Below are 20,126 nucleotides of genomic sequence, written 5' to 3'. Positions count from 1 at the left end.
TATGTTATTTGTTATGCTTTCCTATAATTGATAATCAATTTTGCCTAAGGCAACTTACACTTTTTAATTTTGCTATTACCTATAACCCTTCATTGCCTATCTATTACCTATTACCTAAAGCACATTTGAAAATCTTAATTACCATGTAGTTATATCAACGTTTTAAAAATCAAAATTAAAAAAAAGCACCGCTTTCCTTATTTAAGCAAACTATTTGCACGCTGCTTATATAATATCCAACAATTCAACGAATCAAAGTCTATTTTCTCTTTTTGAAAAGATCATTTTTTACAATCTACGTGTAAAATTAATCTAAAGTATTTAAAGATAAACTCGTTACCTTTCAAAGAGAAAATATTTATTATAACACGAGAAGACATAAACCACAGATATAAGATTTCATTTTTGAACTTTTAATTCGAATTTATTAGAGTTCTACTGCACTGTTGAATTTGGTTGTGAATGATGGTTATGGTGTCGTAAAAGTCCAAGCACTAGAGATATTTGAAAAACATCCCTTATCCAAGAAAAGTATTCCAAAGCACAGAGATACAATATTAAGGTATTAATCACAATATTTCAAAGAGTTAAAAATACAAATATTATTTTAATCTTAGTTAAAATAGACTGTAATGAGATTTTAATATAAACAGCTGAATTAAAAAGAAGTCAAAATATATTTCTATTTTTGTTAATATCCTTTTTTAGTGCTTCATACAAATATTCAACTCTGATGAGAGTAAAAAGAGGCTTTCTGGATAAGGAATTCAAAGATGGTTTTCTCCTTTCAATAAAACTTCCTGGTATGCAATGGACGAAGGGACTTGGAAACGAGGCCATTGGAGCTGCGTTTGGTATCGTTGTATCTAATGAACTGGAAATAGAAATAAGTAAGCTATTATAAAATATCAGATTTGAAAATATTTTGTAGTACAATAACGTATGTACAGTATAACACAGGAAAGAGTTCAGTAAAATACGGTATATCAACAAACAAAAAACCAAAGCATATTTTGTTATTTGTTAAATGATAAAGCAGAGATATTGCTGATTTATTTATCATACCCACACATATCCAAAAATTTGTTTTTAAGAACTCATATTTATAATACTTAATATCATAACTATTATAAGAAATGAGTCTTGCTGTAAAATTAAGTTCACAGTGCGTGAGAAAACATAAATGAGAATATGATGGACATCTTTATAGAATGAATAAAAGGAGTTAAAATTAAATTCCATACAAAAGTCTTTCAGAAAATGTCCAGACAAAGTCATTCCTTTACATATGGACACAGTGAATTTGAAACATGCATATAAAATTGAGATCTTACTGAACAGGTTTACAAGATATTTGGCATACACTGTTTTGCAAAAAATCTTCCCGTGAATTTGATCATACAGTCATACAGTCGACCAAATTTTAATTCTTAGGGAGATTCATCTGACATCTGAATTTCTTCATCTTCTCATCAAGGGTTTGTTTTATCGTATGTGCGAGGGCTATTAATTTGATATGTAATGTTTATTGTAGCACAGCACAATAGCGCTTTGCACAATTTCATAGATGATGATACCCTTTAATGACTTTATTCAACTCCGTTTAAACAGTATAAACTAGAGCCTTCAGCTCCACATAGTTTTAAATTCATAGTCATTTCTATAGAGCCTGTCGTTGACCACTGTTGTAAAAATGGTTGAGAATATTAAAAAATAAGAGCTTATTTACAAGTTTGCACACCGCACGGTCATTTGGTAATGCAGACAATTTTCAAATTTTATTACTGTTGACGAAACATTGGTTCACTATTTCGAACCAGTAAAAAAAAAATAGAAACAAAATATGGCTAACTTAACACAGTCAATGGCCTGTAGATGCCAAAAGAACCATAAGCACAAAAAAGTTCTTGTTTGTATATTCTTCTCATGTGTAGATGTGTACAAATTCCGATGCCGAAGGGCAAACGTTCGACAGGTCGGTATTACTGAGATTTCATACTAAATATTATAATAAACGACGCCCTGTATCAGAATTTAGGCATGTTCGTCTACTGCATGATAATATGATAATGCCCCATCATTTACATGTACATCTGAGCTCCATTTCATCGATTCATTTATATTTGAGTCGAATGCTTTTGAGAGATCGTACAATACACTTTTTATGTTAAACAACCCTCGTTATCGTTTCGAGAAAAAAAATAAACACCCAAAAAAATAAACTGATCGAGACACACACACACACAAAAATACATTACATTCAAATCACAGATTAAATTAAACTTAGTACCTGTCAATATAAAGTGTTCCATTTGGTCCTTGATTTTGGTGGTAGTTTAGATGGATATATCAACTAAGTTTTTCAAATCATTGCAAACTCATCTTTTTGAAACTCATTGCCTCTTGAAAGCCTATGTTGCCTGCAAGTAATTTTAACTTTCTACTTATCATCCAAATGATGTTTTTTTTTTTTGAAAAAAGTCAATATTCTAAATTGCAACAACAGAATCATACGCATTCAGGAAACAACTTACACTTCATCTCAACAATAACACTGGTAGTTATCATTTGTCAGAAAGTTATATATAAACACATATGCAACTTCTTTTTAGAGAGAGGATGTAGTGTTTTAGCCTATGCCTTTAAAAAGCTTTGGCATACACCTAAGATCTAAACATCTATATAACAATTCTAAATATAGAAAGATAGAAACAAAAATTATAATTTTCAAAATATTGGTACAATCATGTATTAATAAAATAATAAAACGGAGAACGTGAAAGTCATGAATGTTTTCAGCAGATCAAAACTTCAACACTATAGATAGAATACTATGTCATACATTTTCAACCGCGGAATTCTCCGAGCTTTTCTATCAATAAACATGACACAGTTTATAAAGAAATTATAAAGAACTACTTTTGTGATGTATTAATGATAAATAATTTAAATATGAGTTTAACCATAAACTTGCCTGATTTCCTACGCGTAGTTTATCTTGAATTCCGTGGAACGGATACATATATGTAATCAAAATCAAAATTTTGTGACAATATAATTTAAGCAATACAAATCAAATATCGAAACTATTGGAACATTGTATTTCTGGGGCTTGTAACACAAAGCATGCTAAGAATTTGATTTAAGTAGGGTCATAAGTAGAACTTCAGCGGAATCTTAGGACCTACATAAGTCCTGCTTAAGTATGTCTTATACCGTAACATAAAGCAAACTTAGCAATGTCTTAGATAAGTCATGTTTATGTTAAAAAGTAAACACGTATTTTTCATTTCTTTTGTCGAATTTGAATGCATCGGTTTATATAGATACACGTGCATGACATCTTTGATATTAGGTAGGGAAGATGTAAATGTACTTCAAATTTTTTTCTTCAAATGGGCTTATATTACATTGTGAAAAATTGTTACAGATTTGGAATTAATGCTATGATTTGGGTGAAGATTGTTGATATTCACCAGTCTGAACTTTACAAAATCAATTCTATGTACATATCTCAAAATTCAATCAATGTAAGGTCACGCATGGTCAACGATTTTCTTCTCCCATTACACACATTTATGTTAGACTATATGATTACAAGGTCATTTTACTTGATATTAAATGTCTCAATGCGTTCAATTACCCTCAACCAATAGGACGCAGTGAGTCCTTTCCTACATTTTGAGAAAATATGCTCTTCTTTTGACTGATTGAATCAAAAAGTTGTAAATAAGATTCTGCTCAAAACACTTTGTAATTGACTATGATGTATAAAAATCTTTACGTTCTGTTTCCTGGGTATGAGAAACTTCAAACATTACCCTCGTTGCACAGATACTACTAGGCTTATAGTTGTTGTTTTATACATGTTTTACATATGTAATTATAGAAGGGCAACATGAACAGTTTAGCTTCCAAGTTCAATAAAAGTACTTAAAAATGGATAAGTTTGTTATATATAGAGAATTACAGTATATCACCATAAGGGAGTCATCAAAATGACCACTGTTATGAGACACCGGTGCACATTTGCCTGACTTCTAAGTAAAATATCTCAAAAAGTAATAAAGTAACTTACTTCAAATTTAATATTTGGTTTTTTGACCTAATGACCTGTTGTACACTTTTTGGAATGTATGCATATAATCCTTGAATGAAGTGCCGTGGAAATGAACTCCATATTTCTTTAACCATTTTAATAAGATCTATGTTTTTGGTGTTGTTTATTTCTCTTTGCAAGCGGACTTTAATTGTTCGCAATGCGTTTGATATAATATTAAAGCTGACATGAACTCATAAAAACATTTTGTAGCCATATTAGTTTCAATAGCTTATCAAATGCAACGGGAGTATGAATACCGATCGAGAAAGTTACGGTCGGTTGCTTTCCGATAGAGGCATTCAGATTGCCTGGACTTAGAAATGTATAAACTATACATTGTAGTAAAAATTTTGTAATAAAGAATAAAGGAAACAACAATCAATGAAATACAAAACATATCTATTCTTTGAAAGGATTTCCCAGATATCTTTATTACTTTGCACAGACAGTGCTGCCTCACTTCGCATTCACATCGAACGCGTGTGTCGTTTATACAGAGTGGATAACGTCTGCGTCTTTTTGAAAACCCTATCGGCACTACATCCAACACAATAGATAAATAATAGTAAATCCAAGAAAGTAACAACGTAACATCGTTTCCATCCGTTCCTACAAAAAACGCTCCGTTTCTAAAATCCATGCGATCATTGACATTGCTCGATCTGCCACAGTGTGTGGTTTGCGCGTGTGCGATGTTATAACATACACAAGAAAAACGGTCCACAATTATGGAGGAATTTTATAAGTATCTGCGCCTGGATTTCAATCTGTTTTGTTTCGTCGTTTATTGGATATATCTTGCCAGTTGTCATTTTATTTTTCTTCAAAACGTCTTTTCGTCCAAGGTAACGTGTTCAGGTGTATGCGATTCTTGAATGCGGTGAAGCATGAATAGTGCTGGGGGGGGGGGGTGTAGCCATGAGCAGAACAATAGAAAACGACAACTAATATGGCGGTAGTCGGGAATAAAAGGGAAATAATGCGTATTTGTGAATTCATGTCAGCTTTAACTACACATTGTTGTAATATAGGAAACAACAATCAATAAAACATAAAATACATTTATTCTGTAAATCAAGATATCCGTATTATTTTGCACAGTAAATGCCGCCTTACTTTCATGCACTTCGGACACATGTGTCGTTCATACAGAGTGCATATCGTCTGCATCTTTTTGAAGACCCCGGCGGTACTATACCAAACACAGTAGATAAATGATAGTAAATCCAAGAAGAAGCAACGTAACACGTTTCCATCCTACCTACAAAAACACTACGTACCTAAAATCCATGCGTCCATTGACATTGCTCAATCTGCCACAGTGTGTGGTTATAACATACACAGGAAAACGTTCTACAATTGTTGAGGATTTTTTAATAACTGTGGCTGGATTTCAGACTGTCATGTTTCGTCGTTCATTGGATAATTCTTATCCGTGCAGTGGTTGTCATATTATATTTGTTTAGAACGCGTTTCTACAATTCTTTTCGTCCAATGTTACGTTTTTGGGGTAAAAGAAATACTTAAATACGGTGAAGCAGGAATAGTGCTATCGGCCTTATAATTGGGTTATGTAGCAATGAGCAGAACAATAGATATAAAAAAATAATGTGGCGGTAGTCGGAAATAAAAGGGAAATAATGCCTATTTATGAATTCATGTCAGCTTTAAGGTCCGGTGATTGGGATTGGAAATTTTAAGAGTTTATATTCTTTTGTTCTTTCCATCTTTTTGTTTCGTTTGAAGTATGTACGGGGGCATTGTCTTCTTGGAACAAATCATCGTTGTTAGGGAAATACCCGGCTAAAACCGGCCACAAATTGCCATCTAAAATGTCTTTATATTTTCTGGAATTTATATTGTATTCAATTTGTGTAAATGTTCCGATCCCATTATGGGAAATACAACTCCAAAACAACCCCAGGCACTCCGGTCGCTTGACTTCGTAACTCTCCTCCAAACATATACATGTACTCGTTTTTTTTTGGTCAACCACAACTTGTGTTTCGTTACTAAAATTACTTTTTCTCAGTATCTGTCCAAAGTCCATCCAAGTTTTGATTTACACCAATTTATCCGACGACTTTTATTCTTTTTCCGCATTGTTAATGTTTTGCGAATTTCCCTCTTTGTACAGCTAAAAACCCCAAATAAAAAACCGTAATCCGGATCCTCTTCGAACGAATTGGTTAGAAACAAAAGAAGGTTATGTTTTGTTTGCTTTATTTGTTTTTTCATCTAATGTTTGTCATCTGTCCGTTTTAACACAACGTAAAATTTTCCTATCCCCCATTATATCTGTTTTTCAAGGCCGATCGCTTGGAGGTAAATTTTCGATGTTTCCAATTCGATTGAATCTACGAAGAAACTTACTTATGCACGATTGACTTATTCCAATAATGTCAGCAATTTTATTTTGACTGAATCCATCTCAACGTAAAGATATAATCAACTGTTTTTGTGGTGCTGACATTTCCCTCGTTTTTATGCCATGTTTTAGCAGACGATGTTTACAATTTAGAAAGGCCAGGGACATTTGATGTCATGTATGAATATAGATTAGCTTATACTTAAAGGCTAAGATTGATTTTTTTCGCTGTCTACATCATAAAGACCAAAACTTAAAATACAATCAAGACGTTTGTTATAATAAAAAGGGGGCCATTTTGGTGACTCGCTTACGGCCATTTCTGTATTTTTAAACGATTAAAAGATGTGAGAAGAGTGTAGGAGCCATGTTGTTAACTTTCAATGTTGAACAGCTTGAAATTACTTTATAAGTTATTTCAAGCTGTCCCATGAAAATACCATTGAAAAGTTTTGTGCTTGCAGTTTTCATTAACGTAAACTTAAACGTTTGACATTTATATCATGAAATCGGAATTAAAAACTATAGTTTTAATTATACACACCTGAAGTGTCCGCAAATACATTTAACAACTATGTTAAAAAGAATGTGTTTCTTCATGATGTGTTTGTAAAATCATCAACTTTCCTCATATGATGCTTCTATTTGATGAATTGTATTTTAAAGAACCCCTTAGCGGACATGCCATGTTCGACGTATATGAAAATGTTTTTGCAAAAGTTCATCTGGGCTGGTATGGTGTGGAACAATATCTCTTCCGAGCACACGCCTGTTATAGAGGACATGCAGGATATGACCTCAACATACTGAAGGTACAACATAGGAAAACTTTCATATAGATATAGATATCTAGCTTTATGTAAATGGGTAAAATAAACTTTATGTTTAGCTATTTCTTATGTGGTAAATGTCGTAATTGATGGAATCGATTACTTTACAAGATATCATTGATTTCTTTTAACTTTCACTTGGTTATTTATCTATAATTCTTTTTTATATCATACCTTTACTAATTTTACTAATTTGTAGATGTTACTTATTCTCTGTTCTCTGTTCAGCCATGCGTAAGCAGGTGTGTTCACGCTTACGCGGATTGTGTATTCTTCTGCCATGCTTGCTACATTCATACCCACACGAAACACAAAGGAAAGCATGTTACTGTGTATATTTACATCTCTATAAATTTTTTTCAGTTTTGAGATCTAAAAGTGTTTGAAACATTTAATCATAATCAATAACCATGAAATAGTTATACTACAAAGGAAAGATTTAATTATTAAGAATGTGCAGAAAGAGAGACGTGGCCAAGTCTTTTCTCTTTCACTTAACTTTACCTAATATCAATTAACTTACTAAAAATAAAACCATCATTTTCACAGGCTAGTCTCAAGTTTTTTGCCAATAGTATTTTAAAGACACACCTTATTATTAAAACAAATTAAATATAATGAGGAGGAAGAAAATATTACTAACAGACTTTGTAATGTCTTGATCTAAAACGTATTGTGTAAAAATGATCCAGAACAAGTATTGTATGTACTTTTTATTTTTTTTATTTTTCAGGAATTTAATATAAACAGTGTACAGGACCTAGCTTTGATATTTGATCACATCATGGAAACAATCATTGATCCAGTAGTTGATGTAGTTCAAGCATTCAAAACCCTCATCCAATTATTTGACAACGGTATTGAGTACATCATCAACAAAATCATTGAAGTTGTTAAGAACTTTCCCCTTATTTTAGAGGATGTAGTTCAGAAACTAATAGATGGGGTATTGGCAGTCATTGACTTTGGAGGCTCACCTTGGATTGAACAAATAAAGAAAATAATCATCAAAGCTAGATACTTTGTTGAAGACATCAAAGAAGATATAACTAATTTTTATAGCGTAAGTAGGTTTGGATCATCTTTTTTGCACGCACGCGCGCACACACACACACACACACACACACACACACACACACACACACACACACACACACACACACACACACACACACACACACACACACACTACAATGTTATTTTTTGGTAAAATAAAGAATTAAAAGCCGAGTTAAAGAAAAGCACCTGTTTAATTTAGAATTTTATCGCACTTTAAACATTATATTAAAAAAAGACGTAATTGTTATTTTTTTCATTTATAGAAAAAAGATTAGCATGACAATCTTAGCATTTAAGTTATTTCTTTTTTTATTTAGACTATTGCTGATGCAGTGACAGTGACATTACCATATGTTGGCAAGAAGTTGTTTGACTCAGTGGCATCAATAATTTCTGCAATGAAAAACTTTTTAAGAAATCCCATTCAGTCTGTTACCATTTTTGGAAAATCAGTTCTAGAGTAAGTTTTGTTTCTTTCACTTCTGCCATAGTGTAAGCTAATTATCCCTTTCGACCAGAAACTTTGATTATGAAATATGAAATATATAAAAAAACAGAATAATGATTTTCAAAATTTAAATCATTAATCAATGAGCGGGCCAATATTTAAAAGAAGAAAAAAAATCTTTAAATTAGTTTGGATTCGTTAAATAAAATCGGAATCAGACTAAAATGAAAATATACTCCAATCCCACAGTTTTATAGGTTAAAAGGGGTTTATTTACTTTGATTCCATTATTTGAAAGAATACATTGATATATATCGCCACAAATTGCGAGAACAATTCTTATAAAAATAAATTGTTATACATCCTTTTTAAAAAAAAAAACACCCTATATGCAAACAAACATCTCTATCACCTCTGATTGCGCTGACTATTAAACACCGTTAACATTGAATACAATTATTTAAGATTAGTTTTGTGGGGAAATCACTCGACTCAATTTTTAAAATATCATTGAAAAATATTTCAAAAAGAGGGGTTCAGTCCCTCTTTTTTCCGAAAACTGACCTCCAAAATATTTTTTTAATGAAAACACTGAGGCCAGCAATACGTAAATCAATTTTTAAACACAAACATTTTTTTTAAAGTGCGTTAGTGCGTATAAATAGCTTGTAGCTTATTGTAAACCGTATAATATTTCACTGAGAAAACTACACATGTATCTTAATCAAAATACTGAGAGTGTTTTTAATTGCAAGAATATGAACATGTGATAAGTTGTAATATATAAATCAACAATGACAGGGATACATGAAGCAACCTCTTCATTTCAGTTAATCAATTTGTACCAAGATATAGTTCGACTTTTTTGTTTAGTCAACACCCAGTGGAATTTGCATGGTTACATGTAACCAAGACACGAACTGAGCTGTCATATAAACTATTCTTTAAGTTATACAGAAAAAGACCACCTTTTTAGAATACTGTTCACCTATATAGACATTATATTTTATAGACAAGGAAGCCCTCTACCAACATTGTAAATTTCATGTCCCCCGAGGGATGGGTTCCGACTCTATGGAGGGCCAAATTGGTCATATAGTGTTAATGCATTTCATACTTATTTTTTCTTCTTCTGCTGATACTGAATAAAAAACTGACTGCATATAAAGAAAGAAAAAAAACCCATATACCTAAATTGTAAAATTTATGTCCCCCAAGGTAGGCATTTTGAATCTGAGGTGGAGCCGAAATATATATTGTATAGGGTAGGGATTTTTGCTGTTAAGTGTGGCAAAAATGGCTATATAGAGTTAATGTTTATAATGTTTAATAATGTGCACTGACAAAGATTAGAAACCGACTGCATATTTAGAAAAAAAATCAAGCTGTCATCTTTAATCACATTTAAATTTCATGTAACCTTCATGTAAGGCAAGGGTTATGGCTGGGAGGGAATGTCTTATTTTTAATTCTGTTCTGGAATTTCAATGAAAGAAATAAGTAGATTCACATATTTAGAAAAAAAGAAAGAATGAAACTGTATATCAGAGTTAAGATATTGTGAAAATGGGGAGGGGGGGGGTTCTGGGGTTTGGTGTAACGGTTAATGGAATAATCTTTCCTTGCTTGTTCGTCATGGAGTTATCCTCTCTTGCTTGTTTATATTTAGTTTTTGAACTAACTAAAAAATCAAAGAGACTTTAATTGTAAAGTAACAGTTGGCTAGCCAAAATCACTGATAAGCGATATATGTAAAATAATTTTGTGATGAATGCCAGATGATGATGAAGCAGCAACAATTGTTTGATATTTAAAAAACTGGAATATGTTATGGAAGTAGAAACGTGAAATACCTTTGGGTTATGTTTTGTCGTTTAATTGACCCATTCAAATGGAGAAAGTTTATGTGGCCCCTGGGGATGGGGGATGGGAGGTTGTTTTAAATAAAACTTGTTTTCTAGCCATCTTGTTTTAGTTTATCTATGAAAACATACACATTAACCTATCTTGAGAGTAAACAAATATGGGGAAAATATTTCCTTTCAGAGTCTTGCACCTTTTCAATATCAGGCCATGCATTCTATTTTGACCTTAAAACAAAATTATTTGTTCCATAGTCCTTTTTGAAAGATTTCAGGAAGAGAGGTGATCGGCATTACAATATTTTATTTTTTTTACTCCAGAATAAAACTTAATTAAATGCATATATGATATTCCTCGACAGGTCTTTTATAAGCTATGGTACTTAGGTGACCGTTAAGGCCTGTTAGCATCTTGTTATTGTGAAATTTTTGATTACGATGCTAGCTTTTTACTATTGGTTATTGCAGCTTTAAGTCTCCTGACTTATGAATCTCTTGAATTTGTTTTATTTTCTTTGTTATGATTTTATGTCTTAACATGCATTTATTATTAAAGCATAAAGCTTGCAATTGGAATGTTCCTCGATGTAAAGAACAAGGTGATCGAAACTTTGTCTTTCTTCAAAGGTGAGGCTGGAGTTTTTCAGGTTCAAATTTACCTTAATTGCATGCCAATGGTTTACTTCAATCATCACATAATATATCATTCATTATTAGTGAATTAATCTACAGAATTAATATCAACAGCAAAAGTATTTTCTTGCAGTCAATTACTATTATATAAAAACGTCGCTTTCAATAAATAGATAACATAAATAAAAAATTAGAGCAATTTCGTCATTGACAGGCAGTACCCCTTTCTGGATTGACTATTGGGAAGATTTAAAAGAGATACTTGGAGATGTTCAAGATTTCTTTCAACTTCTATTTGAAAAAAAAGAAAAACAAGCTGTTAATTTTGAAGACGAGCTTTCGACAGCGCTGACTGATGGTATCATATTAAGGGTTTGTAAAATATTGTGATGATGTTTCATTCAAGGTGTTTTATTCGCAATACATTATCATTTTTCTAGTTTGGAATTTTAAGAGTATCATCTAAAAACGTTTTTTTTTTATATCGAATTTTATCTGACTTTCAATTTTCATATTCATGTAGTCATTTCTTTTTACAGAGGGAGCAATCAGATATTTTTATTGAGGTTATTAAAACCTCATTTTGGAACCTTACGACTTCGTTTACAGAAACTTTGAATGATTTGGTAGCTCCATTTTTCAAGGCATTCTACTCCGTATTCAATGCTGTTAAAGCAATAAAGTCTGGCTATTTGTCCATACGAGACAAGTAAGAAAATGATGATGGTCATTTTTCACATAAGTAAAAAAAATGTATAGGTGTAATAATGTACCATATTTTTGTAGATTCATCAAAATAAAAAATGTTGTTCAGAAAGTCTTTGGCTCAAAATTCCATATTACATTTCCTAATCGTCGAAGGCGTGAGGATTCAACATGCGGGATTGGCATATGGCCGACGAATCAGAGTGAAAAATATCAAACAATGGGGGTTGATGTACGCGCATCCTACTATTCAGATGTAAGTGTGCTGTTGATTATGTTTCAAAAACGTTTTTTACATCAAGAAATTAAAATTAAAATCTTAAATTTTGGAATCGGCATAAAATAATATTAATAATAAATGTAAATTAAACCTTACATTTTCTAAAAAACGTCTTATGTAAACTGAACAATCTGTCATTCAAGTCAGATGTGGCTTGCACAATATCGCGTATTTATTGATATATATTTTTTATATCTAACATAAAAATGAAGATCACTTTTTCTATGTAACAATTTTTTTTAACTGTGTACTTTGTAACAGTGCTTTTTTTTTACATTTAAAAGATAAGGTGTCCCGTCAATGGTGAGGTTTTTAGGGAGAGCAACAGAATACGAATCCTACCTACTGACGATGATTTTATTGACTTGGAAATCATTATAGAAAATATATTACCTAATTCAACAATATCAACAAGTGGCCAGTTTCTCGTAGCGGGTAAAGACATAATCGGCAAAGCTGATCACTCACCCTGTAAACAAAACTGTATCCACGTTTCCGTTCGCAAAAAATCTGCAATGCAAATGAAGGACAACGACTACGAATACATAGATCCTTCTCCCTTTCTGGATCATTTGCTTCCTACTCCTCGGTGGATTTGGGATTGCCGAGACTACACATATTTTAATATTTTAAGCGTGGTTTCGGCAGATGTAAGTAGTGAGAGCTTAAAAGAAGATAATGAAGAAATAGTTCGATCGAATTTTCCTGCAAACGTAAATAGTGCGTTTCCACCAGCCGAACCGAACTATCGACCTCCTGAATTCGAAGTTACTATTCCCTCAGATCCAATTGCAATTATTGCTATGGATAACTTCAAAAAGGGGTTTAGAGGTTTAATTTCAGATTTCAAAGATATTGCGAAACAGCTTTTTGATTTTTCTAGCAACAGGTAATGGTCATTTTTCTGTAGAAATAAATTTCCAACACTAAAAAACAGTATTTTGGTGCATGTACACTTGACCAGGTTTCATGTAATGAAAATTTCATTTAAAAGATAATTACAATGCCTGAAACATAAGTTTTGCATTCAGTTCCTACAACATAAAATACTCGTCAATTAAAAATTTGCATATTTCAGAACTGGACCCAATATCCTGGATATTGTGGATATCAACAAATATTCTATCAGTAAAATCAAAGATTTACTCGGCGAAAGGTTTGGATCAGAAATGCTCATCATTTTAAATAAACTTCAACATCTTCGTTCTTCAATTTCTGCTCAAAATTTAGATGGATTATCCCTTTTGAAACTTCAATCTTTGTCGCCTGGAAGTTCAGCATCAGGAACAAAATCAATTATGATATCCAGAATTTTATCAAGAACAGAACAGGGTAAAGAATTATTTTTTGCTAAGGGAATCGATTGATATGCATCATTGTGTATAACAATCATCAATAATCAGACCATAAGGTCAATATAAAGACGCGATTTATAAATCATATTTTAGTTAGGTCAAGTAATATGCAATTTTTTTTCTAAAACAAAAGTATAGTATCTCTTTAGCATAAAGTCACGTGAGTAGCAACAGACCAATCTCTCGAATAATTATATATATTCTTATTTGGACAAATGAATTATATTGAGGAATAAATCTGATTGTTTTATTTTTTATAATGACATGAGAATGATGAATACAATGACTCATAAATGTTTTCTTAGATTTTTGTTGTAATTGGTAAAATTTGGATTCATTGAAGCTTAAAAACATCACATTACTGGGTCAATATATTAAAAGGGCATTAAATCGTCTTCTTAACAAATATCAAAATTTTACTTTTTTATTTATCTTTAGAATTTAAAGAAATATACGTGTGAATTTTCTGACGTCCTCATATACTGCGAGTGGGTGCAATTAAAATGGATAAGTCGATCAAAAATTTTTTTATGTCTCTTATTGAATGTTAAATATACAAATTAGTACCTGTAACACAAAACTGTATAGGTTGGGAATGTGGCTCTTGTAATATAATATAGAGTAATTTGTGATTTATAATAAAAGGCTAATTTTTAAGGACTTGTTACTTTTTAACTATCCATACAGTTGAACATTGGGTTTTGCATCTTCATAAGTGTTGTGCCATAAATGGATTATTGAAAAGTCGAAAACAAAAATAACATTCTTACATTTACTTTTGTTTTAGAGTGTCCGTCATTTTTAGGAAAATTGTCAAAAGGATTTGGTAATGTTTGTTTTCGTAATCGAAATTGCTACGATATTTCTTGTGCCATTCCCCTTCCTTATGCCAATCAAAGAGTTATGACAACTGTAGATATGAAGATAGACAATTGCTTGAAGCAACTTACAATATCAACACAATCAACAACGGCAGTCGTTGAATTCGCAAATGGTTTGTATTACTGTCGTTAGTTTTTACGTGTGTCTTACTGCCATATCAATTTCACATTTATTCCTATGATTTTGTAATAGCATGCAGGAGAGGTTGCATTAAAACTTTCGTTACAAAATGGTTCCAAGCTCTCGTGCTACAATGATGCATAAGTCATATATTAAAAATATTTTTTACTTGGTATCAAGAACAAATATTGAAACTGAGAACATGGTAGAAAACAGCTTATTTTCAATGTAAATAATGATGGGCAATTCCGTGGAGAAAGGGACTATTTGAATCAATGAAATAAAAATCATTAAATATTTTGAAAATAGCCAATATCATTACACTTTACATTTATCTCGACATAGGTTTGGCTCGGATTGATTTCTCGAAAATTGAATCGGACCTGACACATGAATATTACTATTTTAACCACGAAAAGCGACATAAGTATGATTGAATTTCCAGACATAAATTATAATACACTGTCCTGAGATTTGATGAAGATGTCAGATCGAGTCAAATCTGTACGGAGATTAAATTATCATATATATCACCTTCAAGCAAATATGAAGATGCATCGATGTTGTCGAAAATGTTCCCTTTAAATGGTATACTTTCAATCTCAAAATCTTATAATTGGTTGGTTGATTATCATCAAAACAGATTTGCAATCCTCTTTAAAATGATATCAAAATTACAAAACAATTGCTACAACTATTCATTTTTTTAGCTACGGAAATCGAAAAAATGGTCCCGCTTGTTGCTTTGTCTCAATTAATGACGGCAGACCTCGTGGTTTTCATCTCTAATCTTTGGTTCAAACCTGTAGTTTCCTTAAGAGTGGATCTCTGTGTATCTGATTACATATCATGTCTTACCTCGATTCCGGTGCTGCTTAATTACGAAATCAAAGACACGGACTGTTCAACAGGTAAACTAAAACATTGAATTGTTCTTTGTTCTTTAGATTGATCCTAGTTCAAGATTGAAATTTTGCTACATTTTACGAGTAGTTTATAACACTGCTGTAAAAATGTAATATGTACATGTATATCGTTAGATGATGATGATACCATGTTGCCGAGCATGAGTGACATAACCGTTGAGGATTTCATAGCAGAACTCTCAGAACACAATCTACTTGATCAAGAAATACTTAAAGCCCTGGATACCATCAGAGAGGCCATGATAGATGAGGTATGCGAAAATGCATTCAATATGTTGCCGTGTACAGTTATGTGTTTTTTTGTATAACGAAACAGCTAATCTTATACAACTGAATGTAACATAAATATATAAAATGTGTTTTTTAATGTTTTCGAAGAATGCTAACACTTGTCTTATCTTTCTAGTTAATCAATGACCCAAGAACTCTTTTAAAAATCATGGGGAAAGAATTCAAAAATAAAATTGACTTCTGTGCTGAAGCAAACATTCGATTTCCTGTTAAGGATTTCGTGATTGTCAACAGCGAGTTGTATCCACCAGTATTTATTATGGTAGGACCTGTTCCAATTTTTTTCGGTGAGTATGAATATTAAAGGCATATCAATGATAGAATTTTTTTTATGTAATTGTCACTCCGTATCACAGTATTTGTATCAAAGCTGCCAATCTTCCAAGTGAGAGTTTGATTTTAGTTACATGTAATTTGAAAATATTGATGAAAATAATTTTCCCTGTCTTGACTTATATTGGACGTTGTAAACTGTTACAATTTTGAATTAGTGCTTTTTTGTTAAATATGTCTTTGAAAAATTGTGAGGTTGCCTCTGAATGGAAAAAGGCAAGAGTTACCCCTCTTTTTAAATCAGGTTAAAATTTTATTGTAAACAATTATCGACCTGTGTCAGCTATATCTATTGTCAGCAAAATAATAGAAAGACATTTTTTTTAATTCTTTAATGAGTATTTGAATACGAACAACCTTTTAACTGAACAACAATCTGGTTTTAGACCTAAGCACTCGTGTGAAACGGCATTACATAACATCATTGACAAATGGTTAAACAACATAGATGATGGCAAATTAACTGGCGTTCTTTTTATTGATCTTAGCAAAGCTTTTGACACTGTCAATTATGAAGTATTATTACACAAACTTTTATCTTTTGGTATATGTAACAATTCTGTTAAGTGGTTTCAGTCGTATCGTCATGGAAGAACACAAAGTGTTAGATGGAAAGGTGTATTGTCTGATGAAAAAGATGTAACAATTGGTGTTCCGCAAGGGTCTATTTTGGGGCCTTTGTTTTTTATATTATTTGTAAATGACTATCCAAAATGTCTTAAACATTCGAATGTAAATATTTATGCAGACGATACAACACAAGATGTTTCACATAAATCTATTGATGTTATTGAACAAAAAATTGTATGAGGATCTTATATATTCTGTAAATTGGATGAACAGTAACAAGTTGACTATGAACTTAGAGAAAACTCAGTGTATGTTGATTGGTACAAAACAAAAATCATCGAAGTGTAAAAAATTCTATATCAAAGTTGATGATGTTGTTTTAAACACTGTAGAAAAGGCTAAACTTCTTGGTGTAACCATAGATGAATCTCTTACTTGGTCAAAACACATTGACTTTTTAAGCAAAAAACTTGCTCAAAAATAGGTATTTTACGTCGTTTTCGTGTTTTTATGTCTAATGCTGCTTTATTAAAAATTTATAATACTGTTATTTTCCCACATTTTAACCGCTGTTGTACAGTTTGGTGTTCAGCCAAAAATAATGGCCAAATTGAGAAAATTTTTAAATTACAGAAAAGGGCAGCTAAAATTATACTGAATGTTAAAACTACTCAAACTTCCACTGTTGATATTTTTAGAGTTCTACAATGGATGCCTATTCAGGATTATTTTAGATACAGAAAACTTTTGTTGGCTTTTAGAATGTTAAAGGGCATGACACCAGAATACATGAATGTTTTTAGAGATGTAGACCAAGTAAGATCTAGAGAAACATGAAGTAGTGTTAGTGGATTGTTATACATGTATGTACCAAAATCAAGGACTGAATATTATAAGCGCTCTTTTAGAATATCAACACCCATTTTATGGAATCAACTGCCAGAATGTGTTCGAACATGTAATATCATGTCTTCTTTTAAAACAAAGTATTTACAGCAATATTATCTAGCGAAGTAAATTTTATTGATTATGATATCAAATCAGTGCATATATATTTATTGATGAGTGTGTATATTTTATCTAAATTTATTTATCTATGTGTCTTATACTTATTGTTGTACAAAGGTTTTATACAGGACCACAATGTATGCTAGTACTTTGTTATTAATTGTGCTATCCTGTCCAAATAAAAGACTCTATTATTATTATTTTGAATGCAGCAGTGAGACCAATATCTCGGTTTTCTTTTATTAAGTCAGGGACAAAAATATATAAAAAAGTGAAAATTCAATTAGATTCAATATATCATGCATTGACTGAATGTAAACTCGTTTCAAATATTTCCTTTCTGTCATGGTTAAAACAAATTCATTTACTTAGAATTTGGAGCTACAGCATCGATTGGACTTCAAATAGAAACAAGGCTTTGTATTTTGAGTTGTAAGGCAATGGTAAGAATTCATAAACTCTTCTGATTATTTACCTTTATCATTTTTATAAGAGCGTAAAATTATTCACGCTTGCCTTTCAGAAAAAAAATATGTTCGTATCTGATGGGCAATTTTCTTCCCTTTTTTTGGTAGGCAACATTACTTCCAGAGACAAGCGCCAAAGCCTGGGGAAGTGCACATGTGAAATTTTTTATCGTGAAAGCAGGAATTATACTAACGGGACATCTGCTTGAAACACGGTTTTCAATTAAAACAGAAGTTTCCTTCGATAAATTTCCTTTGGATGTTAAGTAAGTAGAAACGACGTAACACATTATATATATATATATATATATATATATATATATATATATATATATATATATATATATATAGGGTGTTTCACAATACTGTAAAACGAGAAAATTTGGCGCATACGTATTTTAGCGCAAACGCAAGTGCCAGTACATTAGCGCAATTATATTTTAGCGCATGCATGTTTTCTTTAAAAAAGAATTTAAAAAATGTTGTTGTTTGATAAACGATCACGCCCAAAATTTAGTTCTGTGTTCACTCAAGCAGGTGAACACAACGACTTTGATTTCTATCTCGCATGCACGGTAAACTGTCGTTGAGAACAATACACTTACTTTTGTGTAAATCGTCAGTAGATAGATATGAAAGCCTCATTTATTGGCGATGATGTGTAATTTTTGTTGGTAAACAAATTTGAGCTATCGGACTTTGAATTTAAAGTGTCGACTTGGATAACACTAGAAGAGTCCCGAAACTAAAAGTGAAATCGAATGCTACATTTACCATGAGTTTCGATCACCATGAGAGAATCTTTTTCACAGTAATTTTACATTAAAAAACACAAAAATAGGTATCGTCTTGTTATCTTTATATCCACTAATCAGAGATCAAAGAAATTATGATCAACATGTTTGTCAGCGTTAACGATCGCCACGCTTAATCACATTTTCACCTCGAGGCGCTAAATGAAAGTGGCATGGGGAGAAGCCCAATTTCCAAGGTGCTAATGAGAGATATTAAAATGCAATTGAAACTGAATTAATTAATCCATGTTTGGGCACTTAAATCCGATAACCCATACCGTTTACCTGTGTAATTGTTTAAACAAACAGAACCGACAGCATCTGATATTTAAATGAACACTTCTATATAGCCTTAAAAATGGACTGACGTTATTGTTCTGCAACTTGAAGAAATTTAATACATATGGAAAATCGTTGGCGCACTACTAATTTTAGCGCTCAGAGGCAGTTGCGCCAAAGGCGCTAAAATTTGTAGTGCGCCATATTTTCTCGTTTTACAGTATATATGTCACAGATCTAAAGGCAGAAAGAATGATAACAACGCAAGCTACATATACATATTATGTATCATTTTAATCAACAGATTCCAAAATTAATATTTTATGTCAAGGATACCAAACTCATTCCATTTCCATGCCAACGATTACCTCAAATGATATGCTCCAGATTTTTCTTTTTCTTGAATAACTTCAAAGACACTGTGCGGAAAATTCTGATCACTGCCCTGCACGTTTCACTGGATGTCTGGCGGATTCCTCGCTTAATATTGTTCTTCAGTTCCTTTATCCTTATATCAAGATTGTCAGTATAAACTCCCCAGAGGAAAAAATCCACAGGATTTAAATTGGGTGAATGTGGTGGCCATTGTTTTTCAGTTCTGTGTGAAAGATATCGTCCTGAAAATGTGTTGTCTTACCACTCAAGCACTCTTTTAGCTGTGTGTGGAGTAGCTCCACCTTGTTGATACCAAACACTCGAGAAGATTGTTGTTTTCCGTTGAAAGGCTGGTAAAAATTTCCTTTTTAGCAAATTTTGGTATCGTTCTGCGTTCACACTCGCACCTTCTCCATTAGAATCTTAACAAAAAATAAGG

At 32.0% G+C, this 20,126-nt stretch overlaps 1 protein-coding gene across 1 annotated transcript in view; it reads left to right on the top strand.

The window, feature by feature from the left end:
• Window positions 1–20,126, top strand: part of LOC128176809 (uncharacterized) — a 64,337-nt gene that overhangs the window by 17,456 nt on the left and 26,755 nt on the right. Inside the window, exons 16-32 of the mRNA XM_052843357.1 lie at window positions 432–562; window positions 709–890; window positions 7,137–7,282; window positions 8,034–8,363; window positions 8,677–8,819; window positions 11,226–11,296; window positions 11,517–11,674; window positions 11,842–12,011; window positions 12,089–12,263; window positions 12,572–13,176; window positions 13,366–13,619; window positions 14,430–14,636; window positions 15,355–15,555; window positions 15,685–15,821; window positions 15,977–16,148; window positions 18,145–18,215; window positions 18,348–18,505. Coding sequence (XP_052699317.1) covers window positions 432–562; window positions 709–890; window positions 7,137–7,282; window positions 8,034–8,363; window positions 8,677–8,819; window positions 11,226–11,296; window positions 11,517–11,674; window positions 11,842–12,011; window positions 12,089–12,263; window positions 12,572–13,176; window positions 13,366–13,619; window positions 14,430–14,636; window positions 15,355–15,555; window positions 15,685–15,821; window positions 15,977–16,148; window positions 18,145–18,215; window positions 18,348–18,505 — 3,311 coding nt within the window. The remainder of the gene's footprint in view (window positions 1–431; window positions 563–708; window positions 891–7,136; window positions 7,283–8,033; window positions 8,364–8,676; window positions 8,820–11,225; window positions 11,297–11,516; window positions 11,675–11,841; window positions 12,012–12,088; window positions 12,264–12,571; window positions 13,177–13,365; window positions 13,620–14,429; window positions 14,637–15,354; window positions 15,556–15,684; window positions 15,822–15,976; window positions 16,149–18,144; window positions 18,216–18,347; window positions 18,506–20,126) is intronic.

The sequence above is a fragment of the Crassostrea angulata genome, chromosome 3, assembly GCF_025612915.1.
Source record: "Crassostrea angulata isolate pt1a10 chromosome 3, ASM2561291v2, whole genome shotgun sequence".
NCBI lineage: Eukaryota > Metazoa > Mollusca > Bivalvia > Ostreida > Ostreidae > Magallana > Magallana angulata.
Note: the sequence above shows the minus strand (reverse complement) of the source record. Positions and strands in the feature narration are given on the sequence as shown.